Here is a 25,863-nt window from a genome sequence, read left to right on the forward strand (position 1 = left end):
AAACACTGGACAAAGCACCTCAAGGGAAACACAGATTCACACCACCCCGACTAAAAGGGCTGCAATCAAAGGCCCCACGACACAAAATTCAGTTTCCTAATCACAGTTTAGAAAGTTAGAAAGCAAGTTCTTTAAGGTGTGACCTCAAAAAGGCACTCTGGTAGTGAAACACCGAAAGGGACCATTTACCAGAAATTTGAGGATGGGCAAAGCAGAGAGGGGGCCAGAGGGCAGAGAAACATTATCAAGTAAAAATTACACAATAAGAGCTATCCAGAACAAAGCAGAATAATTCATAAAAGCAGAATAATTCATAAAAGGCAGACATTTTATTAAAAAAAAAGTCGAGGCATCAAAAATGGATTATGTAACACTTAAAATATAAACACTTGTGAGTTTGCGCACACCACAATCCACATTATACAGCAGATGCTGCTCCTTGGACAGTCCTGTACAGTTTATGTAACATTATGCATCAACGTTGCGTAGCAACGATTTCTTTGGACCAGCAATGTGCTAGAAATTAAACCTCCTTTGCGAAGGGGGGAAAATCGCCTACAGAGGCATATTGATAACCATCGGATGTCTATCAGAAGCCCAAAAGTGCAAGCGTGGGGTTCTCCATCAAATAACAGGCCGAACAAATACGTTAACAGATTCCAAGAGCTGTGTCTTAAGTCACTTTCTTTCGAATTGCACTAAGAAAAGGGGTATTTGGGACAGTGACCTCAGCTCTCAGAACACATGGTCACCTGTTGCCTCTTTTCTGCCAGACTCTTGAACTCCCCTTGCACCGGCCAAGGCACCCGGTTTTCCCCTCCCCCAGAAAATCACCCCACTCATCCACATAAATAGGCCCTTGCTTCCTCTAGCATAGTCTCCAGTTCCTGAAAGTGGAACCAGAACCAAAACCTTCCCGCAAGAAGAGTTCCTCTCTCCCAGCTTGTTGGTGGCAGAATGATATTCACAATGATAAGAGTGTACTGGCAGCAGCCTCTTTGGACCACAGCAGTAGAACCAAAGTCTTGAGATCCGAGACTCCATTAACCACAAGAGCTTTCGACACCTGGGTGGTCCTTTCAAATTCGGCCTTACCACTTCCCAATTAACAGCTGTCTGTGGCATGTGCAACAGATTGTACATCACAAACGTGAGCTTCACAGCAGCTGGCACTTTATCAGCAACTCTGATGTACAAGTGGCCTATTTCTCCACCAAAAAGAGGATTCTACCAGGACAGAGATCTGTTTGCCCGACTCTACCCTCCACTTGCCTGGACGTTGTAGGAGATCTGGAGGCCTCACTCAGAATCCGTCCCCTCCTCCAGAAGCCCCAGTGGTGTCACAGAAATTCCTGATTCCCATGTGGGAGGACCTTGCATGAGTGTTTGTAACAGCCACAGATGTACCCTGGTGTACATGCCTATTGGACACAGGGCCCAATAAGACCATGCGTGGCCACCTGGCCAAGTGTAGTCACTCCTGCGTGCACCGGCTCAGGATGGACATGCGCAACCACTTAGCACAGACTGCTCACTCCAGGTCAGCTCAAGTCTTTGAACGTGAAATGATCTTGCGTTAGCTTTGGTGTTGTGTGCCCGCGATGAGAGCGAGGTCTGGTGGACCACTCGGTGCGCCGTTTACAGGTCACCCCACCTCCTCAGTCGTGAGGTAAGTAACCAGGTGTTGCCGCCTTTTTTTTTCCTTCGCTGCCATGGTAACCCGCGGCGCGTGTCCTCCACTTTCGACGCCAGCACGGCCACAAGGAGGGTCATCTTTCCAGGGCAACAGCACGCGCGCCAAACACGTGTGTGGCGCAGCAGTCTCAGTCTCTGGCACGAGGAGGGGAGGACGAGGGGCTGCCCTCCACATTCACGGACGGGGGGCTGTCCTCCGCATTCACGGACTCCGGCTCCTCGTAGGAGGGCGGGACCTCCTCGTCCCCAGGCTGCTGTTGCTCCTCCTCCACGTCCACCTCGGGAGCAGCGTGCTCCGGGATGTCCTCCAGCTTCTGAACGGCTGGCATGGTCGACGGGGCGTCGGTGGCAGGGGCGGACATCTTTATGGCCTCCTCGTAGGCGGGCGGCATCTCCATGGCATAGAGACTGTAGGCCGGGGGAGACAAGGCGCCGCGGTCCATCTCTGCGAATGCGAACAAGTGTGGGTACTGCACCGAGCTGTAAGCTGCAAAACACAAAGAATATCTGTAATAAATATATTTTAAAACACATTACAACTGTCAACAAGCATACAGGCTACGCGGTCTGTAAATAGGGAGCGTTACTGCTATCCAGCTCAACGTTACTCATTTTATTGCTCGGGGAGGACAGAAGAATGAGTCAACCACCTGCAAGTCAGAGGTTGAACAGCTGTGCACAGCAAGGGCCATGAACCCATTCTAATATACCGCAGCGTTTTAGAGAAAAACATCTAACAGGACATGACTTCAGACAAAAATATAAAATAGTTCCGGAACTGACTCAAAGACACGGGCACACTTCGCTGAAAACTACCAAGGTAGGCAGGACTTCCAGTCACGAAAGTAGATAAAATTAGGTGGGTAATTCTATGCAGGCTGCAATAGCGTAAATGACAAGTTCTGCCTCTTTGCTCGGCGGATGACAGCAAAATCTAAACATACTGCATAATTTGCCATGGAGAACATTAAGGACATTGGTCCGATTGTGGGAGTAGGTAACTGAAACAAAAGCCGACTCTCAAGTTCCTTTCTATTTCACCTAGGTAGTCAAAAGGTCACAGTACACATGCTTACGGGGAATAGTCTGCTAAGACATTAAGAAGGACGTCATGAGCCGATAAGGCACTGCAAAGGGTCTGGGCGATGTTAAAGACCTGGCAGTTGTTAGACACGACTAATAAGGCCTTTTGATACCCTGCTCGGTATGCCATGGCCACCGTTTTCCATTACCTAAGAACATACATAGATATCCATATGTAACAAGGAGAAAATTCACAATTCACTAAGAAGGCATGGCTGGATCATAATCAGTCACACCTCAGGCTCCCTTCCCAGCCCATTACAGTTAAGCACCCTTTGTCATTTGTAACCTCCGTCTCCTTCCTTTCATCTCCTCATACATTCCTAGCTCCCATTTCCTTTTTTTACCCCCATCTACTCACTCAGTACAATAAGGCCATCTTAGAATGCTATGACAGGCGATACCCACGACAGGTGTAAACTTCAGCCAGCATCGGCTTTACAAAAAAACAGTACTTTTCATTCTATGGCCCGTGATGTTACCTCACCATTGTAAGTGTGAGCCTACAAATCTCAGAACACACAGGAGCATCGGCCAGAAATCAGGCCCTTCTGAAGGAGTTACACTGGGCAGAGGCAGGCTGTAGCGGCTACTCCCAGAATTAATTTCAGGTCTGTTTTCGTTCAGAAAATCTCCCAATTTCTCTTCAGACCACTTCCTCACTTTGCAGGGAGATGCTTGGTGACAACTTAAAGAAATATATTTTTTTTAAAAATCTAACTACGCTCAAGGGATCATTGAAATAATCACTAGACCTATATTAAACAGTCTGAACCCACACTAGTTGTAAGCTCCATACAGACCCAGCACACTCACATGTCACAGTGCTGTGGATGGTGCTGTGCACAGTGCTGTCGTTATCAACAGCAATGACAGTCACTTCGCAGGGGTGCTGTGGTTGGGCTTGTGTGGGCCGCTTTGCTCTCCTGCAGCAGAACTTGACGCAGCTGACCGCTATGCCACAGAGAAGTAACACAAATATTGTAAGCAGGATCAACCTGAAATGATAAAACAGGAAGGGTTAGCCTTTAGAACCACTCACAAAAGCCTAGAGGCTGTTCAAATCCCTGCTAAACTGATCCCTTGGCAGCACAAACCTACGGTTTCGGGCAACATGCACAGTTTAGCAGGTGGCATCCCCTTCGACCGACTATTCATATTACCACATTACAACACAACAAAAACACTATGCACTTTACACCAACTCCTTGCACTAAAGCAGCACCGCCTCATACAAGGTCTCAAAGCTTCAGGCATCCATTAAACTTGTCAACAAAACATATGTCTGGGTGTGCAGCCACTTGTGGAAAATGAGTGGCATGCACACTTTAGTAACTCTCAGATGTTAACAGGACCGACCACAAGTAGAGGTCCAAGTGGCTAAGGGGACGCGAGAACAAAGTTCCCAAGCTTCATTAATTTGATCAAAACAATTTCCATACTTTTTATTAAAAAAACAACCATTCGAGCCAGTTTAGGTCCCTGGATTGAAAAGGGAGAAGAAGTGTCTACTCTGAAGTGAGGAAAGGGAAACACAAGAAGCAAGCCTCCTCTTTAGGCTGCCTGCTCCTGAAAGAAATGTAAATGTGTGCAAACGATAATCAGCAAATCTAAAGACTACTTGGGAGTTAGTATAGGCTTTAATCTATAGAATCTGGAATTTGCCTTGTTAACCATTGGAAACCAATGAAAAGAATTTGCACTGGGTACAATATGCATATTACAAAAAACATTTTGAATGCACGGTAAACGTTTCAAAAAAATATTTGTGAAGATTGTGACAACCTATTTATTCAGGGTGCAGCCTATACACATTTAAAAAAAAAATTTTAACTAAAAAGTTGCTTCCTCACAGTGCTTTGATATCTTAGCACTTTTAATACCAACACTATTTACACATCACCAACCAAAATGTAAATGTGACAGTTCATTTGCATCCACAGACATATGAAATGATAAACTTTACCCAGCCAAGCTGTCCTACTAGAAAAAGGTATTTTTCACGGATACATTAAAGTTGCAACACTGTTTTCGTTTAAAGGTGTGTGTGCACCATGTTTTATATGCATTTCTCTGTAGGTGAAAGGCCAACAAAGAGTTACGAAATATTGTATGCATGCTTCGTGCTAGGTCTGAGTGATTGATTTGGGGGGTTGCTGGAGTCATCAAGAGTATTCGCCAAATTTGTGCTATCACGTGTCTCCCTGTCCCTATTCTTGAAAAAAAATACAAATTAAATATTTAAAAAAGCATTCTTCCAATGTAAATTAGGCAAAAGCGCGCTTCTTACTGTTAACAGCCGAATACGCAGTAGAGGATCGGTTGATAACAGAAACCGGTGGTGCAAGATGTGCCCCCCACCCACCCAGGTGTGTCCGTGCTTGGCAGCATGCCCAGGCTTGCGCACTGGCCGGCTTCGAGAATAGAAACGATAGCTTGGTCCGGGAGGCATGTTGACTGGCTCGGCGTTCCCACAGTAAGCCGCAAGAGATCAAATGTCTCCAATACTGGAGAGCACTGCAAGCTGGTGTGACACATAATTTGTACCTTTGACATATGCACACCATGAAGTGTCTATGTGCGCCTGGATACTTGTGCATGCGTATCGTAAAGTGCTCACTGTATCGACCTCGAAAGGCTGATAGGGGGACTTGACACCGAGACTAGTCTGTTCTGATCCCGGATAGCTGCCGTCCCGATACGACAAAACCCTCCATTAAAATTCAAGCATCAAAAAATACTTAAACTATGAAAGAAGGAAAACAAGCCTGGCTAGATTTACAAGTGATCTAAACCAGGGCGGATTCAAGACATTGAGGCCTCCATGCGCACAAAGGGGCAGATTTACAAGCCCCTTGCGCTGTCAGTGCGTCACTTTTTATGACGCACCAGTAGTGCATTTTTCTGCCCCATATTTACACGGGCAGGAAAAGCCACCCTGCGTACCTTTTCCTGTCTTTGTAAATACGCCCCCTTTACACGCAGCACTTTGCGTGAAAGGGGCATTCCATGGGTGTTGCTGTGGGTGTTGCTGTGGGTGTCCCCCCCGCCCCCCCCCCCCAAAACTCATGGAACCAGACACATTGCCATTACAAGAAATTGTTAATCTCAAGCTGCGTTTGAATGCTACACCGCCCCGGGGGAGGCATAAGGAAGAGCAACGAGGCGAAATGTATTAATTTCTCCTCGTTTTTAGGTCGAGGACTATCGGTTCTGCCGTAAGGCAGAAACCGGAAGTCGGAGATTTAATGATTCTTAGAGTGCTGCATTTATCCCTCCCTCTTTTTGCTCTTTCTCCATTGGCTGGCTTCCTAAATGGAGGCCAGCCATTGGAGGAGAGAGCCATCCCTCCAAAGAAGCCCCGTCTTTTTCGGATTTGGGGGCGTCATTTTTGCTGTTCTTTAGACAGTGACGTCGCCCGTCACTCAGAACAGCAAAATACGCCCCCAATTCCGAAAAAAAATCTGAAGCTTGTGGCCGCCATTTTAAGTCTTCTTGTGATGAGGTAGGCTGCTGTCCTCGTTTCCCGCTGTCTTTTTCCCGCCCCCCCTCCCGCTGTCCGTCTCTGTTTCCGCCCTCCTCCCGCTGAATCGGTCGGCCGTTGTTTTCTTTCCCTGCCTGGTCTTTTTCCCGCCCCCCTCCCACTGTCCGTGTTTGTTCCCGCCCTCCTCCCGCTGATTAGGTCGGCCGCTGTGCTGTTGTATTCTTTTTCCCACCCCCCTCCCGCTGTCTGTCTTTCTTCCCGCCCCCCCTCCCGCTAAATAAATCATTCAGTGGTAGCCGTCTTTTTTGCCGCCCCCTCCCGCTGTCTGGTTCCCGCCGTCTTTTTTCCCCGCCCCCTCCCGCTGGTCCTGTCCCGCCCGCACAGGATCTCATCGCAACTGGCATCTTGAACGCCCACCATAATTGCAGGACGCTGAGGTGTGCGTGCTCAGGACTCGGGAGACGGAGGGAACAGACCGGAGCACTCCTGAGGAACGAGGACGAGCCAAATGAGGAACAAGGACGTGAAGCAGATGAGCTCATCGAGGAGCGAGGACGAGAAGCAGACGAGGCACCCCAATGACGTGCGGAGAGAGCCGGTGTTGAGCAGGAGGAGTGGACGGAAGAGTGGTGGTCACTCCCGGAGGACGTTGTAACGCCGCCGAAGCTCAGGAGAATTGCGGCCCCCGTGGTATGTCGTCCTGCTCTGCCCCCCCCTTCCCTCCCCCCGCAGCTCCGTCGTCCTGCTCTGCCCCCCCCCTTCCCTCCCCCCGCAGCTCCGTCGTCCTGCTCTGCCCCCCTTCCCTCCGCCCGCAGCTCCGTCGTCCTGCTCTGCCCCCCCCCCTTCCCTCCCCCCGCAGCTCCGTCGTCCTGCTCTGCCCCCCGTCGTCCTGCTCTGCATCGAGGGTAGTGGTGGCCCATCTGTAATTGGACCCATCATGTCAATCAAGCCATGTGAATTTTACCTTGTGCTGATGCGCACCGCCTCATTTACCTCTTATTCCATTTGTGCTGATGCTCACAGTCTTGCTTCATAATTCCCTTGGTGCACAGAGTTTTGCTCTCAGTGATTTACCCTGCGCTGATGTGCACAGCCTTGCCCACGAAGCTCACATTGTGCACTGATGCCCACAGCCTCGTTGGGCATTTGTTTGTTCAGCGCTGACGCATACAACTTTACCTGCTAATTGTCTCTGTACAACTTTGCCTGCGAATTAATTACGTGCGCCGAGGCGTACAGCCTTGCCTGCCTTCTCTGTATTTTGTGCTCAGCTAGGTATCAGTCATTTGCCGGTGTAGTTTCGGGGCTGTTGCACACAGCTTCATCTGTCAATTGTTTCTATTGCGTTGATGCGCACTGCCTTTTCTGTGTGTTTCACGTTGAGCGCTGATGTACCCAGCATCACCGGTCATCTGGGTATTTTACTGTTTTTTTTACTGTTGCCCCACTTCTGTGCTCAGAATTTTGTTCTGTTGATTTTACTGTTAAATTATTTCTGTGCTTAGCATATTGTGGTTACGTCTGTTTTACATAAGTAAGCTCGTGGGTCCCCTATAGTCCTAACAATGCAAAATGTACTTGCTCCCCTTTTCGTCCTAGGGCATATTTTAAAACTGCTCCTCTTGCACTCTAGCTAGCACCCACCCCAGCATATGATGGTGATGCAGTCCTTTTGGGACGCGTCCCAACCACTGGGCATGGAAGTGTGGAGTGTCTCCTCGAATGTGATGCTGGCACAAATAGCAGGCTCACCTCTACTATGAGCGTTGCATCATAATTCAGGGGTTGAGAATCTTTTTTTCAATCTAGCAATAATCTGAATGCTATGTAATAACACATTTATTGCGCTATCAAGTACAACTTTCGGGATGGACTGGTTGCCATGCTACTCTTTTCTACAGTATGGTACAATGTGCCATTGTTATTTTTTTATTTTAAAATGCTACGCTTTGCGTATCGATACATCGTTATAGTTTTTACTTGTGTTGGCTTGGATGCTCTTTATATTTTTTTACTTCGTCCCACCTCAACAAGTATGTCCTTTTATTTATTTTTTTTTAAACACTGGCTTTATTAAATTGATTCAAATACACCTTCTAGTACAAGTTGTACCGACTGAGTTAAGTAATGTGTATGTAAGCTTAGAAGTAGTGTTCTGCTGTGTGACATATTTAGTTTGCTTGACGTCATACAGGTGACGTGCCGCTGTCTGCAGTGAGCGTTTCACCCACTGAGCTACTTCACCACACCTGGCACGTGTCACCTGCAGGTCACAAGACGACCCCTGCAGCAGGCACATCAACACTCTGAGCTGCTTCACGTTGTTTCAATCGTGGTACCAGAGCAAGTCCATTAACACTGGACATACCTCCCCAGTACAGTGCCCGGAAGCTTACTGCAGCTAGACTAGATCTGTGCAACAGGCGTCTTAACCCTGTCATCTATCTACAAAGCAGTCTGTTGGTGACGAACACGAATGAGTTACTATAAGTTCCCCTTTGTTTTCAGATTATTTCTGCAGAGTTTATATAAAGTCAGACAATCAGGCGGCAATACTGTGGCTCATATAGGAATGCATTACAACCACTGCATTACAACCAGGGCTGCTTTATCCCTCCCTCTTTTTGGCTCACAACTACCTCACAACTTTACTCTCTATCTCACTCTCTCTCTATCTCACTAGCTCACTCTATTTCTATCTCAATCTCACTCTCACTACCTCAGTATATCACAACTCACTCCCTCAAAAATTCACTACATCACTCCCTCACTAACTCACTCTATCTCACTACCTCACAACTTCACTCTCTCTATCTCACTACCTCACTCTCTCTTTCTATCTCACTAAGTCACTTTCACTCTCTTTCACTACCTCACTCTCTCTCTATCTCACTACCTCACAAACTCACTCCCTGTTTCTATCTCACTACCTCAGAACATCCCTCTACCTCACTCTTTCACTACCTCAGTCTCTGTCTCTCACTACCTCACTCTATCTACCTCTCTCTCATTACATAACTCTCTCTACCTCACTACACCACTCTATCTCACTACCTCACTATCTCACAACTTCTCTCTCTCAAAACATCACTACCTCAATCACTCTCTATCTCACTACCTCACTCTTTTTATCTCACTAACTCGCCATGGAACCCCTGGGTGTTGTGCGCTTAAAAAGTTTAGAATAACATAACTCACTTTCACTCTCTTGCACTACCTCTCTCTCTCTCACTACATCACTCTATGCTTATATCATTACCTCACAACATCCCTCTCCCTCCCTCACTCTTTCACTACCTCACTCTCTATCTACCTCACTCTCTCTCACTACCTCACTCTCTCTCTATTTCAATACCTCACTCTCTCTCTTTCACTACCTCACTCTCTCTCTGCTAATGCAATAGGTATCACATATGCAAAAAAAGCTAATGCCGATAGAAATGACAATGCCATTTATTTAGGGATACAAAAAAGATAAAAAAAATAATGAGCAATACCAATAGCTCTACCTATAATATTGCCGAGACCATTGCATTGTAAATGCTTGTTTTCCCTCCTACTAGGAGTGCTGCAATCTGCAGCACACATAGAAAGAGGAAATCATCTCTGGTGATTGTTTATGTGTAGGAAGGTGTCCCTTCCAGCACAAACAATCCTTTAAATAAAGACGTTTTACAAGTTCCAGGTGTGCTAATGCAACACACAGAATATGTAAAACGTCATTTCTGATTGTATATGTGCAGAAAGGGAACCCTTACTGCACATAAACAATCTCCCTAGGAGGCAGGCATCCTTGCAACATGGTGCAAGGGTGCCTGCGTCAGCGCATGGCAGCAGTTTGTGCACCAGCGCACGGGGAAGCACAGAGATGCGCTATATTGTTGTAAATCTGTTGCATACCTGTGCTTCCAAACTAACGCAGTGTGGCGTAGCAAAATGACTTGCTGCACCGCGCTGCGTTAGTTTATTGTAAATCTTCCCCAAACACACTAACAACAAGCTTAGGGAGGAGTTGTAGGACACACTCAGTACAATTATTGTCAACTGCTACACGTGACATAGAAATACGTCATCCGTACAAACTACACCACCTGTGACTCAGCAACCATAGCCGCTACAAATTTGCAAGCACTCAGAAACCGGTTCACCAAAGTACTACCCACTGACCGAGTCTGCACTACACAAAAAGAACAGCAGCACTCGCGCCCCTGTAGATCTGCAGCCTTGGGCTGACCTGAGGGGCGTATTAGCATTGGATACTGTTGTGAAGGAGGCTTGATGGACACAGTGGTTAAACAGGTAAATTACTTTATTCGGACAACAGGGAGCAGACAGAACCTTGCTTGCCAGCAACAAACTGTAGCCCAAGAAAGGTTCGCCTTCAAACTTATATGTAGAATCTTATAGCTGTAAGATTCCACTGAGCTGGCGGCATAAGATGGAGATCATGCCAGGCACCAGACACCACACTAAGCTCATTACAACACATCTCCTTCCGTTTTAAAAAAACATCATAAGTTACTGGGATGAACACTTACAAATAATGAAGTAAGGAAAACCCCTTATGCAATAAGAGGTATGTAATTGTTTCTGGTGGTAGCCGATCCCGCACACTCCTTTCTTCTCTGGAATTGAACAATTTCTCAAAATCTCTCACCTCTGTGATGGTAGGCAGGACCCCGTTTGCTCTCTCACACACACCTCAGTCTGCAAACTATTACCAAAACCACCATCATTCATCACCATGACAGACAGCAATTCTCAACTTTCTTCACCGCATGATCACCACCTTTCTGAAATAATGCTCCTTGCAACAATTCCATTGGTCACCAAAACCACACAAAAATAGGATAAATGCACTACATTAAATGGGTCTTTGTATTTGGACAAACTACTCACTACCCAGCCAGTCTTGATCTTTAGCCAATCACCCTCAACAATCACTCCTTTAGAAATCACCATATCCTTGCCACACATGGGTTTCTGCTCACCACCACTTGCCACCCATTCCTTCATCTATGATGGTACCAGTTTGGAACCAGAGATTCTTCCTCTCAAAAACTCAATGGGGAGTTTAGAGTGACCTCCTCCTTGGTGGTACGATGTGACCAGACCAATTACTCCACAGCCATAACAATATCCTGTCCAGAGGCCTCAGCCATTTGAATCAAACCCTTCCCCATCCTGTTAGCTCTCTCACCGATCCCATTACTCTGTGGGTTGTAGATAGAAGTACAATGATGTTTAATACCATGCTGCTGTAGTAATATCCCCAGCTCATGGGACACTGACTGTGTGCCGTTGTCAGTTATAAAGGCTTGATGGAACTCCTTCCTCTAAAACCAACTTTCCCAAGGGATGAGTAGTGGCTCCAATGGCAATTTCTTTCATGAACACACGCAACCATTTGGAGAACACATTCAGACATTGGGACAATAAAATCAATACAAACACTATACCAAGCTTACCCTGAATTAGATACATCCTCCACGGCTGATTGCACTCCTACTTTAAGCCTCTTTTCGCCCTTTTTACAAACATTGCATCTTACCACCCATGCAGTGACCTGATCGTTCATGCCTGGCCACCAAAACGACACCTTGAGAAGATGTTGGGTCAAACCCTGCCCCAAATGGCCCTCATTAGCCTTGTTTATTAACTTAGGTCTCACTGTCACAGGAGACACAAATCATTCTCCTCATCAAAATACTATCTCCACACATGGTCAACTCCTCTGCAACCTTGATAAAAGGCTGCACGGATACCGCCACACAACTCTCTCTCCTTTGCCCACTATTCATGCACATTACTTCCTTACGGGTGTCATCAGCATCCATTTCTTGGAGACACTCATCCATTGTAAAAGCAGCTGCTCCTTTCAACAAATCTTGCACAGATTAATTAAGATAAATTGTGAAGCAGGGATTCTGGTGCCTTTAGAAATTGCACTCAAGTCAATCATCTGGCTGGATGCGGGTGCGACAGGTGTGGAAGTCATTCTCTCTCAAACACATAGTAGAGGTGAGAAGACTACCTTTTGCATCAATTAACTAATGCTGAGAGAAACTACTTTGCTATTGAGAGAGACTCTCTGGCCGCTGCATGGGACGTGGAGCATTACCGAACATATATCAGGGGTACAGAATTCTTATTACGATCTGACCAGAAGCTCCTCATCAAAGTTCTTCTTCGTAGTGGTGGTGGTGGCGGCAAAGGCTCAGCGAGATTGGCTGCTAGACTCCAAGAATATCTTTATGTCCTGGAGTATATACAGGGGTGGAAGAACACACAGGCCAACTGTCTGTCTAGATTGTCAGTTGATGGACGGTTAAAGGGAGTTGAGAGGAAATAGTGAGGATGATGTAGCAATCCCATTCATCCTCGTTGCAGTTGGGAATGAGGCTCAAAAGACACAGTGGTTAAACTGGTAAGTAACTATTCGGACAGCAACAAGGAGCGGACCGTCCCTTGCTGGCCAGTAACAAACTGTAACCCAAGGAACTTTAGCCATCAAACATCAATGTAAAATCTTACAGCTGTAACATTCCACTGACCCGACAGCATAAGATGGAGATCATGCCAGGCATGAGACAACACTACTAAGCTCATTACAACAGATGCACATACTGCACAAAAGGACACATATCTATACTAGAGAACCACACCTGGGTTCAGGAGTAGCGTGCTACTCATTAAAAAGCACTCCAACACCTCGCCTAGGGTTAGTGAGCGATACATATTTACAATCAAAGCATAAGTCGGACAGAGCATGGATACACCAGCAGGGGCCAACTCCAAAGGCTCCCTACAATACCCATACATCACTATGGTGTAGGTTAGAAGATAAAGCTCATACAGCTGAAGCCTGTGTTACGTTCAGCCACAGAATAGACAACAAATTAGAAAATAAATAACTGACAAGCAAGAGAGTGGATACTTACCACACATACCACAGGCTCGTCCAATGAGTACCTTCTTTAGGGCACCTGTGGAGGAAAATTATTCATATTAGTTCAGAACCTATTACTGCCATTTTATACTATTAACATTATAAATGGTGGCAAAAAGAAATATCCGCTCAACAGTAGTGTTGCACACAGCAAATATGAAAAGTAAAATAATAATAATAATAAAGGCCCTAAAGGAAAACATTCTTATAAAGAACGTTACTTTGAAAAAAATATTCTGATGAAATTGTAAAACAACAAGCAATATGTTCTAGTGAATTAATCGTCACTGCGTGAGACTGCTAGGAGATTCACTCAGTAACCCTTGTAATGAGGTCTACCAATCCGGAAAATACTGTGGCTTATATTACTGGACATAAAATTAACAAGCATACACTACTAGTATTCAACAAAAAATATGCATGTCACCCAAGACAGGTGTAAGCAACTGATACCAGTCCTCCGACAGACCTCTTCGACAGCAATCACAAACCCACCGCTGGCCCGAGTAAAACACGGCCCGCAAAGCTAGAGACCGACTAAGAACATGAAGGCACTGCAGGACAAATCGGAGAGCTGTCTGGGCATGAAACCTTGGGAGCGTGGCGAGGAGCCTTCAAACAGACTACAGCGCTACGGGGCCATACCAGTGGCTGCATGGATAACATACAAACACAAATCCATGTAATTACTCGTCACTGCAAAGTAGAAAAAGACCGGCATTTGGGTATGAAATCTTAAATGCGTTGTTCCAGCCATTAGAGATTGTTTTGAGCGGCTCTCATGCAATAATGTTTAGCATTTGACAAAGAGGGGGGTTAGTAAGTATAACTACCTAGGCTACTTCGGAAAGGCGGCCAAGCCATATGTATGTAACTTTTTTTCCAATTACACAGCGGGCTTTTGTTGTTCCAATATTTGTTTAGTATAGTGAAAACAGATACTTAGCAATGCGTTAGTAAACAACTAAGGTGCCAGCAGTTATAACGAGTCGACTTATCCCAGCAAACGATTTACAAAATGTAAATTTCACAGCGAAAAGCAGCATAGTGGGCAAAACGTCACTGGCTGGAGATTAATATTGGAAGGAAAAGTATTCCCTGTAGGTGTATGTATTGCCACAAGGAACCAATCTAAGCTATTTCCAAATATACAACTCATTTTAATAATGAGCAAAGGTGCAAAGCCCTCATACACTCCAAAACTCTTCGGCCTCCGCCAATAACAACGTTGGAACCCTTTAAAAACTAAACATCGGAAGGTCAATGTTCTACCAAATCAACTTGCTGCATCCTTCTCTATCTAAAACATATACCATCTCTAAGGAGGCAGTTGGCATCCAATGACCTCTGTAACAGTACAGCCACCAGCACTCACAGCAAATATCCTGTCTGTCGGCTCTAGTGATTCATGAGATTCATGTCATTATGTCCTGTCATTCAAATTATTCACACCTTTGTCACGAGGTGCTGGCATTTTCCCTTTCAACTTACAGAGCAGGTACTCAGTTACTACTATTCAAAGCGCAGCTTGGACTACAATATTTCTACTTCTGCATTACGGCGGACCACTGGCGAATCCACTCGCCGTATGCACAGCTGATGCCTCTGTCAGAGGACACTAAACCATCGTGCATGACCAAAACAGACAGATTTATAGTAGCTGGGATGCTCCGCCCCCAATCTTAGTTGCGGGTACTTACTGGGCCGACTTTCGACAGTCCTCTTCTGCTAAGCCTGGGGAAATCTGCAGGAAAAAAGAAGCCGTTAACAAAAGGAGGGCTACATGGTAAGGCACATACATGGGTTTACACATATGTAACGGGGAGCTTTGATGAGACGGGCTTCACATAAGTACAGGAGGGAGCGGGCAGGCAGGCGTCTTTGTGCAGGCTGAGCACATGGCAGCCAAAGGGGAGGGAGCCGGCCGGTTGAGGCCAAGCGTCTGGATAGATTTCTAGGGGCGAAACCACAGAGCCAGAAATACACTGGCGAAAAGGGTTTGGATTATTTTCAGGGTGCGCGTGACAAGGTAACAGATGGGAAAGAAATGTTTACACGGAGCGGCAGCGAGGGCAAAATCAATAGAGAAAAAATAAAAAGACCAGGAATTTTAAACGCAGACTGTATGCTAGAGTAGGAATTTTAACGTTAACCTGGTGCTCTATTTAGGCGAAGAGTATTCTTCCTCGGAGGGGAGGGTCGACTGGAGAGTGCGTGAGTATGGGGAACCGGTAGCTCAATACCACCATTTTCGTGAGTGATGTGGTAGCGTACCATAGAATATGTTTGAAGTGAAAATGTTTCTGGTGGGTTTGGGTGAGCGCGATGATGATCCTTTGGGGTGGGTGCGCTATATGTGAACGCCGCGGACAATCGGGTGGATACGGGAGGGGGGGGGGGGGGGGGTTTGCGCCAGACAGGGTGTCCCTCATACTCACCAGCAGGCCGCAGCACAGCAACAGGGTCCGCGAGGTCCAGCGGATAAGTGACTCCATGTCTGCGGGCAGAGGATGGACAGTCCCGGTGGACACGAAGACAACGACAGGCGCAAACGAACAACCAGCACAGCTCAGCAGACAGGTCTTTAAGGGACTGCAGACGGACGGAGGCCACGCCTCGCACCAGGACTGCTCTGTGGGTACGCCCCTTCTTCGCTGGCCCAAGGAGCTCTCCCCTTCCAGAGCCGCCGGTGCCCGGCCCACCCCCGCAGCACGCCTCTCTCGTAGTATTAGTACACGCCCTGGTGCACTGGCCCACTGTCATGAAGCTGTGCCTTCGAACGCAATCAACACCGAAGAAGGACTGACAACAATGCCACCGGCTGCTGGCACTGGGCGCGGTGGCCATTTTGAAATTTTAAGCAGCTCCGCCCCCGCCACGCGTAGTAGAGCCCAATCTACATGGTCACTGTGCTGTACATGTAGAGGGTGCGTGTATTGCTGCTTAATTGCCAACAGACCGGATTGTGGACTAAAAGGCTTAATTTTAGCTGTCATGGGCCTAATATCGCCTCTGCTTTCATGTAAGTTAGTGGGGAAGCTGCATTCCCCTGCTTAATTCTCAAATCGCCCCTTATAGGGCTGAACATTTTGGCATATATGTTACCGATAGAAAGAAACACTTGGACAACGACTGACCGTTTTGTTTAAAAAAGCAACATTTAGACATAATTGTACGGTCCAGTCTGTCTTGTTACATTTTAATTCCCCAATTTTTAGCTTGGCATTGTCTTAGCAGTAGGGTTTTGTGTGTATGCTGCAGGTTTGATTATGAGGACACTGGGTGGTACATGACTCAACTCTAGTGCTTTTGCGGTTAGGCAAGGATGGGTGTATATTGAAGGGGTAGACATCAGTGAAACAGTTTAAATTGGTGCTTTTCTGTACTCTTCCATTAAATGTATAGCAGCAGTGCAGAGGTACTTGACTGAGATTTAAACAACATCAGCATACAGATGGTAAATACATTAATGTGCAGCTGCCCTATCTCTGCAAACGTAAACTTCTTGCATGCACTGCAAAAGTCATACACAGCATTTCTTTCTGGCCTCAAACGTCTTCAATCACTGCTCCCAGTTTTTCTTCACATGGCCAATAAACCAACATACTTTTCCGCATACAGCCAAAGAATGCAAAGGAAACGGGAACATCGGAGCTCTTCAATGAGTTGGTCAGGACCAAGAAGAAGCACTATATGAAGTATACACACTGGTCCTCCTGACCTTTGGATGCAGCCCCTGGGCAGCAGCAGCACTGTAAAGGGGGGCTTGGGGGGGGGCAGCCGACCGTAGGGAGGTCCCCACCCCCGGGCTGATTGGGAGGGGCCAGTGGGGGGGGGGTTGTGCTAGAGCGCCAGCCTTGGGCTGGTTTTGGGCTGGTTTTGGGCTCCCTCGGTTCCTACTGAGGGAGCCCAGCTATATATCCCCTTGGCTCCGCCTCCCGGCCACCATTTTAGGTTGAATGACCTGGTGGCCGGGAGCTCATAGTTTATTTGAAAATTTTTAAATTTTCGTGTGGTGTTACATTCCGACTTTGTCATGTCTGGCGAGGATTATCGCGTTTTGGAGGCGATCCGCCTCTTGAGCGAAGCGGGACGCCTGGACTTGGTTCTGGGGGATGTGACTGGGCCGTCGCGTCCTCGGCGACAGGCCTCGGCTCGGGTTGCTGCAGTGGTCGCGGCTTGCGCGTCGCCAAAGAAATCCCGCCGGGAAGGGGTAAGTGACAGGGGCCGCCAGCGTGCTAGAAAGGCGGCCCCTGGAAGTGTGGCGCATGTGGATTTTGTGGCGGCTGTTCGGCGGGAGGCGGGTTTAGAGGAGGGTGAGGCTTCGGCTCCGCCGCTTCCAGTGGGGCCGCCGCAACGTTCGCTTTCGGTCCCCGCTGCCAGGGGCAAGCGGGCCGTCAAGCGGGGAGGCAGAAAGCGTTCCGCTTCTGTCTCCGTCGGTCAGGCCGAAGAATTGGTGGATGCGGTGACGGCGGTTGGCGCGCATGCGGTTGACGCGCATGCGCAGTTTGACGCGAGTGCGCAGCGCGCCATTATGGAAGATATTTTACCGTCGGCAGTACCGACTGCTGTAGCTTTGGAACGCTCGGTTTTGGGGGCAATTGGTTCTAGTCGGGAGGCGGATTTGCATGTGGCTGGCAGGGGGCTTGGGAGTGACAGGGTGTATACGCCAGCTCGCGTTTCTGGGCCGCTTTTGCCTGACGGTGTTGAGACTCAGCCTGGACAGTTAAGGGCAGGGGAGGTTTTTGTACCTTATAGTCCCCTGTTGTTTTCCCCCCCTGTATCTGATCGTGGGGAGGTTTATTCAGTGCTCAGTGGTTCTGTGGGGGAGGGGGAATGGGCGCAGGTTGAGAGGAGGGAGAAGGCTGTGTTGCAAGGTCAGGAGACTGGTGTTGGTATGTTGTCTAGCACTGCTGTTGTTTCTGAGTCGAGTGGGGGGTTTCTGGATTCTGCGGGAGGAATTGGGGTTTGTCCTTCTGTTCATGGCAGTGGTGATAGGCAGGTGGGTGCTAGGTCTTGGGAGGGTTTGGATGTTTTTCCTTCATGGGCAGAGGGGGTTCGTGATGCAAGCAGGGTTGAGCCCCTCCAGGGGACTGATATGCGAAGTGGTTTTGGGGGCACTTTGAGTTTTCCAGGGTTACCTGTCAGGGGCAGATCGCTTGGGAGGATGGAACAGCCCCGCTCTGATGTTCAGCAGCAGGGGCAGGGTGGACGGGCGTTGGGGTCTGCGTCTAAGATTGTGCAGGAGTTGTTGGACTGGAGTAGTGGTGATGAGGACGTGGATCCTTCCCCTCCTCGTGGGGGGCTGTCGGTTCTCTCAAGGAAGTCTGTTTCTCGGGAGGTTGGTCCGGTGCAGTTTCAGGATTCTAGTTTTTGTATGGCTAGTGGTGTTGGCAGTTTTGGCCGTTCTAGTAGTAAGGGTCCCGGCACATCAGTTCAGCCTTTTTCTTTGCAGGTCGGAGAGCGTCGTGGTGAGGCAGACTTGGTAGGGTGGAGTGCGGCCCAGTTACACCGAGGAGAAGGGAGGGTGGAGCCTGGCGCGGCATACCCCGTACCGGCGAGGGACCCCGGCGCGGTCAGCGTAAGCAGGTCGGGCGCGGCCTCGTTGGCCCCAACGTCTTCCTTTCAGCATCTCGACAGGGTCGGCAGAAGCAGGTCGGGCGCGGCCTCGCTGGCCCCAACTTCTCTTGCTACAGGTATTAGTGGGGTTGGCAGAAGCGGACCAGGCGCGTCCTCGCTGGCCCCTTTGTCAGGTTCTTTGGATATCAGCGGGGTTGGCAGAAGCAGGACAGGCGCGTCCTCGCTGGCCCCACATGTTTCTTCTCTTCAACACAGGGATTCATCGTTGGTTAATGTGCCTAAAACTGGTCGACGTTCGGGGGAGTACAGACGGGTCCAGTCGGCTCCCCCGCCTCAGGTGTCTGTACGGGCTGGTAAGGCCCAGGTTGGGTTCAGAAGTCCGCCACAGGTGTTGGCCCCTCCTAGGATGGAGGAATCGTTGGTTTTAGATTACGATGAGGAGAGCCCCGAGGAGGGCGAGATACGTGCTGAGGGTGCAGGGGGGGGGCTTTTTCACGCTTCTGATGATGTTTTGCAGGCACCGGTTGTGGTGCGTCCGGGAACCACAGTCTCCAGATCGATCCGGGAGAGCGACCCCGCGGTGAGGGTTCCTCGATCAGGCGGCGATGTTGAACAGATGGCATGGAGAGCGAGGCCGGCCCAACTGCCTTTATTGAATCCAGGTGAGCTTGCTGGTCCACGGGACAAGCCATTGATGGTCTCAGTTGGCACAGGGGGGGATCCTCCGGCAGAGGGTGTGGATCTTAAGCTCCATAAAGGTCGATATGTTAAGGATCAGGGGGTGGGCACGGGTGACGGGGGTGAGGGCTCTAAGGTGGATTCCGGGACTGTTACAGAGCCCGTGGAGGTAGGTAAGGATCCTCTACACAGCAAGGAGCTTAAAATAAAGAAATTGCCTTACATGGGCGTCACAAAACCGTTGGGCGCTCATTTAATGCTGTCCACTAAGGAGAGGATTTGGAAGGGGGAGTACGTGGAATTATTGAAGCTTTTACATAGGGAAGTTAGGTCTAAGGAGGGGTCTAAGGAGGAGGAGTACGAGTTGGCCAAGCGCCCTAAGGTTCCTCTGAATATCGAAAATTGGACTGCGGCATTTCTTATATACGCTAGTGTGTACTGTGAGAAATTCCCGGAGCGCTGTGTGGCCCTGTTTAAGTATATGGACGTGATTAGGAAAGCACAGATTACTGGCAGTGGTTATGCCTGGTCTCAGTACGATGAGGAATTCCGGGCTCGGATGGCTTGGGATCCTGAGGCAAAATGGGGGGAGTTAGATAATGACCTGTGGCAACACACTATGGGGGCATCAGCGGGTGGTAATACTGTTTTCACAGCTAGTGGTTATCCATTACCTTCACGGCCCTTTCAGGGTAAGCCCACTCGGGGAGGGGTGGGTGCAGCTGCGTCAGTTCAACCTGCCGATGGGACCTGTTGGGATTTTAACAGAGGATATTGCCCGAGAGAGTACTGCAAATTTCGACACGAATGCTCCCAATGTGGTAGAACGCACCCACTGTCCAAGTGTTGGGGGCCTCGGGGTGCGAGGGGCAGGCAGTGGTCACATCAGTCAGCCAATGCCCCTGCTCCTGCGCAGCAGCCTCAACCTCACAGGGGGGGGAAAAACACTTCTGGGACTGGGCCCAAGGGCTCATACGCCAGTTAATCCTTTTCACTTGGCTGTGGCTCTGAAAGGTTATGGGAATGTTGAGGCTGCTAAGTTGTTGTTGAGTGGTTTTCAGGAGGGTTTTCGTCTTGGTTACACCGGGCCGCGGTTGCGGAGGTGGTCAAAGAATCTTTTGTCAGCAAGTGAACATCCGGAGGTGGTACAAGCCAAATTGGATAAGGAATTGCATGAGGGACGGATGGCGGGTCCTTTTGATGACTGGCCCTTGGAAAATCTTATTGTTTCCCCAATTGGTGTGGTTCCTAAAAAAGAGCCTGGGCAGTTTCGTTTGATACAGCATTTGTCATGGCCGGAGGGCTCATCTGTTAACGATTTCATTGATGGTGAGGCCGCTTCTGTGTCTTATTCTTCAGTGGATGTGGCCATGGCTTTGGTTGTATCTGCCGGCACTGGTGCGGCAATGGCAAAGTGTGACATCAAATCGGCATTTCGTTTATTGCCTGTACATCCTGAGGATTGGGATCTCTTGGGGATTCAATTTCAAGGCAAGTGGTATGTTGATAAGGCTCTTCCAATGGGTTGTTCCATGTCCTGTGCGCTATTTGAGACCTTTAGCACATTTCTCCAGTGGTTTTTCACGGACACGTCAGGACATCAGCTTGTGACCCATTACCTAGATGATTTCTTTTTTGTAGGCGCTCCCAACTCCTCAGCATGCCAGAATGCCTTGCGTACATTTCAAACTCTGATGGAATTTTTAGGTGTGCCCTTAGCACCCGAAAAGACAATGGGCCCCTGCGCGACCATGTCCTTTTTGGGGATTGAAATTGACTCTAACATAATGGAGGCACGCTTACCGGTGGATAAGAAAGCAAAAATGTTGGACCTCTTACATGTGATGTTGAACAAGGCAAAGGTGACAGTGAGGGAAATTCAGGTACTGCTAGGCCATCTTAATTTTGCTTGTAGGGTGGTCAGGGCGGGTCGTACTTTTTGCAGGCGTTTGGGTAGAGCTCTGTCGGGTCAGTTTTTACCTCACCATCATGTCCGCTTGTCTGCAGGTGTTAAGGAAGATCTGCGGATGTGGGTAGCCTTTTTACACTCTTTCAATGGCATTCCTTTGTACAGAGAAGAGAATTGGATTTGGGACGTCCAGGTTTTTTCAGATGCTGCAGGCAGTGATGGTTTCGGTCTTTACTGGCAGGGCAGATGGTGTGCTGAACAGTGGCCTGCTGCGTGGAAGAACGGAGGCAGGAGTATTGCCTTCCTTGAGCTTTTCCCGGTAGTGGTGGCGTTGACTCTGTGGGGTCAGGAGCTGGCTCACAAAAAAGTGCTGTTTCGCATTGATAACAAGGCTGTAGTGGACGTTATCAATCGGCAGTCGGCCAGGGATGCCCACATCTTGAAGCTTTTGCGAGTCTTTGTGTTGGGGTGCTTGACGTATGACATCAGTTTTAAGGCCTTACACATTCCTGGAGTGGACAATGACATTGCGGATGCTTTGTCTCGTTCACAGTGGGAGAGATTCCATGGGCTAGCCTCGGATGCGGACAGGACGCCGACCCGCATGCCAGAACATCTGTGGACGGTAGGCGAGACAGGGTTTTGCAGTTGGTGGTAGGTTCGCTCGCACTTTCCACTAGGACAGCGTATGAATTGGCATGGAAGGAGTTTTTGGACTCTGGGGCCGACTGGCGTGCTCCGGGCTGGAGACGATCTGAAGATGTGGTACAGTTCATTCTTCGCTTGATTGACAGGGGCCTGACACGTGTGACAATTGCTGGAAAATTGGCTGGTATTGCGTTCATGGGCAAATTACTGTGGGGCTATTCTCCTTCGGCTGGGGAGGTGGGTAAGCGCATGCTGGAGGGCTGGTCTAGGGAGAGGGGTAGGGAACATATGGTTCGCCGACCTTTGTCTTGGCAGACGTTAGCCCGGGTTTTGCAGGTTTTGTCCTCAGTTTGTTTGAATGAGTTTGAGGTTTGTCTGTTTTCTACTCTTATGGTTTGGATGTTTTTTGGGGCTTTCAGAGTTTCTGAGTTGCTGGGGTCGAAAGTTGCTCTTGGGGTGGGGTGGGAGGATGTTCGATTTTTGGAGTCGGGGTTGCACGTCTGGTTGGCTCGGGCAAAAACTGATCAACACAGCAAAGGAAGGGGCATTTGGCTGGAAGCTTCTTCCCCTTCTGAGACGTGTCCTTTTAGGTGGGCCAGGCGTTTGAGGGACTGTTCGGGGGCCGCCTTAGAGGGCCTTGTTTTCCGACATAGGGATGGTTCCAGGGTGACTGAGTACCAACTGCGCATGGTTTTGCGTAAAGCGCTGCGATTCTTGGGGTTGGATGAGACACAGTATGGTACGCATTCCTTCAGGATTGGAGCAGCAACAGAAGCTCATAACAGGGGTTGGTCTCAGCAGGACATTATGTCTTTAGGGCGTTGGTCCTCCAACTGTTTTAGGCGCTATGTGCGGACTGACCCTGTTGTGGCGCCTGCGGTTGATAATTTTTCTTGAATTTGATGCTGCTTTTCTTTTTCAGGTTCAGTGGCCGGCCCCCGTTCTACTGTCATGACGATCTGGATAGTGGGACATTCCTTCATTAGGCGCGCGGAAGATCAAGCTATAAGAAGCTACTTTGGTTCCACTCTTGGTTTTAATTCTCGCCTTTTTAATGTTGTGTGGAAGGGGAAGGGAGGTATGATTTGGAGGGAGCTTATCCCAGCCTTGAATTCTTGGTTGGTGGGAGGTGTTTGTCCCGACGTGTTGCTCTTGCACCTTGGGGAGAATGACCTTTGTGGAGTGAAGGGGGTGGTTTTATTGCGAGCAATGAAGAGGGATCTTTCTCTTATTCGTCAGCAATGGGCGGGTTGCCATGTTTTGTGGACAGAATTGGTCCCTAGAAGAACCTGGAGGGGTGCGATCAAGCCCAGGGCGGTTGATAAGGCGCGACGGAAGTTGAATCTGGAGGTTTCCCGTTTTTGTAGAGATTTGGGTTTTGGGCGGGTGTCCCATAAGGACATCCGGTATGACAACGTGGACTTCTTTCGCGGTGATGGTGTTCACTTATCTCGTATAGGCATGGATTTATATCTATTGGAATTGCGAGAGGTGCTCTCCAGGTGTTTGAAGATTCAAAATTTCTTAGGTTGAGGTTCTGGTTCGTTGGTCTTGGGGGGCAGAAAGAGAGGAGGGTAATTACTTTCCCCCTCTTTTCTGGGTGGCGGAATTTGGGCGTTCTTGGTCAGCTGGGACATGAAGGTTGTTGGGTTTTGATAAAGTTGGGCTATGGCTGAAAAGTTTAAATAGTTGTTTCGTGGGGTGGTTACAAGGTTTTGGGCAATGTACGTTGTTGGTGGGTAAATTTTGCAATGTGATGTTTGGCGGTGGGTTGGGATGATATGTAAATGATTATCAGGTTTTGGTATTGTTTGAATTGTAATTATGTTGTGCTGGGTGGGGGCGGGGTTTGTGACGTGTTAGGGGCGGGCCTGACGTTTGGGGTTGTAAGGTAACATCTTATTTAGTGAGGACTAGTTTTGTTAGGCGGTTGCCAGGTTTGTATTGTTGTAAATATGCACCTGTTTCAATAAAAGCGGCCTTTTGCACACTCTCAATTTGGTTTGGTGTCTGCTCACCCCCCCTCACCCCTCCCTCCCAAGGGGGGCTTGGGGGGGGGCAGCCGACCGTAGGGAGGTCCCCACCCCCGGGCTGATTGGGAGGGGCCAGTGGGGGGGGGGGTTGTGCTAGAGCGCCAGCCTTGGGCTGGTTTTGGGCTGGTTTTGGGCTCCCTCGGTTCCTACTGAGGGAGCCCAGCTATATATCCCCTTGGCTCCGCCTCCCGGCCACCATTTTAGGTTGAATGACCTGGTGGCCGGGAGCTCATAGTTTATTTGAAAATTTTCCCTCCCTCCCCCCCCCTTTTTTATCGGTTAGCTCTCTACTTCTTTCAGGTTTTTATTTCTTTATCTTTTGCGTTATTTATTTATTTATATTCATAATTTTGGGTTCTTTTGTCGGAACAGGTGGATATGGGGTAACTCAGAATGTTGTTCATTGTCGCTTGGAACAGGTGCCGTGCGGAATTTGGGCGTTCTTGGTCAGCTGGGACATGAAGGTTGTTGGGTTTTGATAAAGTTGGGCTATGGCTGAAAAGTTTAAATAGTTGTTTCGTGGGGTGGTTACAAGGTTTTGGGCAATGTACGTTGTTGGTGGGTAAATTTTGCAATGTGATGTTTGGCGGTGGGTTGGGATGATATGTAAATGATTATCAGGTTTTGGTATTGTTTGAATTGTAATTATGTTGTGCTGGGTGGGGGCGGGGTTTGTGACGTGTTAGGGGCGGGCCTGACGTTTGGGGTTGTAAGGTAACATCTTATTTAGTGAGGACTAGTTTTGTTAGGCGGTTGCCAGGTTTGTATTGTTGTAAATATGCACCTGTTTCAATAAAAGCGGCCTTTTGCACACTCTCAATTTGGTTTGGTGTCTGCTCACCCCCCCTCACCCCTCCCTCCCAATGTACATGTATTTATATAGCGCAAATCACTGACCGAGGTCGGTATCTAAGCGCTTGCTTAGGGAACCCGTCCTAGTATTCCCCTGTGAGATAACCCCAGCAGGGTATCCACAAGGTGAAAGCCAGGCATCCCCCTGCAAGGGTCCGTTGTGGAGATTAAGCAAGCTATTGCCCAGAGTCGCTGAGTGTGAACCCCTGAGTCGAGAAGGCACCGGAGCGAGAATTATCGAGTCCGTGGAATTTTTGAGCCCAAGACCCGCCGAGGCGGGGAATTGAACCCTGGTCCAGGGCCGATCTCAGCTTCCGGGTCTGCCGCCTCTAACCCCTGAGCCACACTTCTCCACTTTCTCCTGTTTACTAGACCCAGGACTAACATTGAGAAATATATTAAAATAAACAGATAAACAATTATTTACAGCTGAACTAAAGCTAAACAAAATAACTAACTAAGTTGTCCTGTACCACTTAACTTAAGGAACACTTTCATTTTTAAAGATCTCTTGCAACAAACGTGTAAAAATATAACATCTCTACAAAATTCAAAAAGGTGTATTTTATGAACATGCAGACGCATTTCACCTTAGTACATATTACTATACCAATGCATTGAGAAGTAATTTTCTTTTAAACCAATAGTTTGCAGACAGACAAATACAGTGTACAGATGTGTTTACTGTATTTGAGGGTTGAGGGTGGAGGGAAAGACTCAGATTCTGGCAAAGTTGGGTTGCCTCAGGAGGAGGGGGGAGGGAGGGGATGGTTTAGGGATGTTTGGTTTACAGAGGAGGGTGGGGTACAAGGTTCCCTCCCAAGGTGTGAGTGGGTAGAAGGAATGGTCATGGTACAGCATCATAAGGGAGACGCTTTCAATATGTCTGAGCAAATACAAGATCGAGGTGGGACTGTATGGAATGTAATTGCGAATCGGAAATTAACCAGAC

General features: G+C 48.4%; 1 protein-coding gene across 1 annotated transcript; it reads right to left on the minus strand.

Moving 5' to 3' along the window:
* Positions 1–310: 310 nt before the first annotated feature.
* On the minus strand, positions 311–25,421 carry TMEM52 (transmembrane protein 52). The gene is made up of 6 exons (XM_086921530.1): positions 25,267–25,421; positions 15,650–16,963; positions 14,912–14,955; positions 13,204–13,248; positions 3,595–3,776; positions 311–2,182 (listed from the first exon to the last, which is right to left on the minus strand). Exons 2-6 carry the CDS (start codon positions 15,704–15,706, stop codon positions 1,824–1,826), a joined length of 687 nt encoding a protein of 228 aa, XP_086777656.1. The 5' UTR covers positions 15,707–16,963; positions 25,267–25,421; the 3' UTR covers positions 311–1,823.
* Between the last annotated feature and the right edge of the window lie 442 nt (positions 25,422–25,863).

The sequence above is a fragment of the Lissotriton vulgaris genome, chromosome 5, assembly GCF_964263255.1.
Source record: "Lissotriton vulgaris chromosome 5, aLisVul1.2, whole genome shotgun sequence".
NCBI classification, from domain to species: Eukaryota; Metazoa; Chordata; class Amphibia; order Caudata; family Salamandridae; genus Lissotriton; species Lissotriton vulgaris.

Excerpts from the sequence above, each read along its gene's own strand:
- TMEM52 (XM_086921530.1), bottom strand. The coding sequence starts at position 15,706 with ATGGAGTCACTTATCCGCTGGACCTCGCGGACCCTGTTGCTGTGCTGC. Across the intron at positions 14,956-15,649 it reads TGCTGTGCTGCGGCCTGCTG|ATTTCCCCAGGCTTAGCAGA; the intron begins GTGAGTATGAGG and ends TTTTTCCTGCAG. Across the intron at positions 13,249-14,911 it reads GACTGTCGAAAGTCGGCCCA|GTGCCCTAAAGAAGGTACTC; the intron begins GTAAGTACCCGC and ends TTTCCTCCACAG.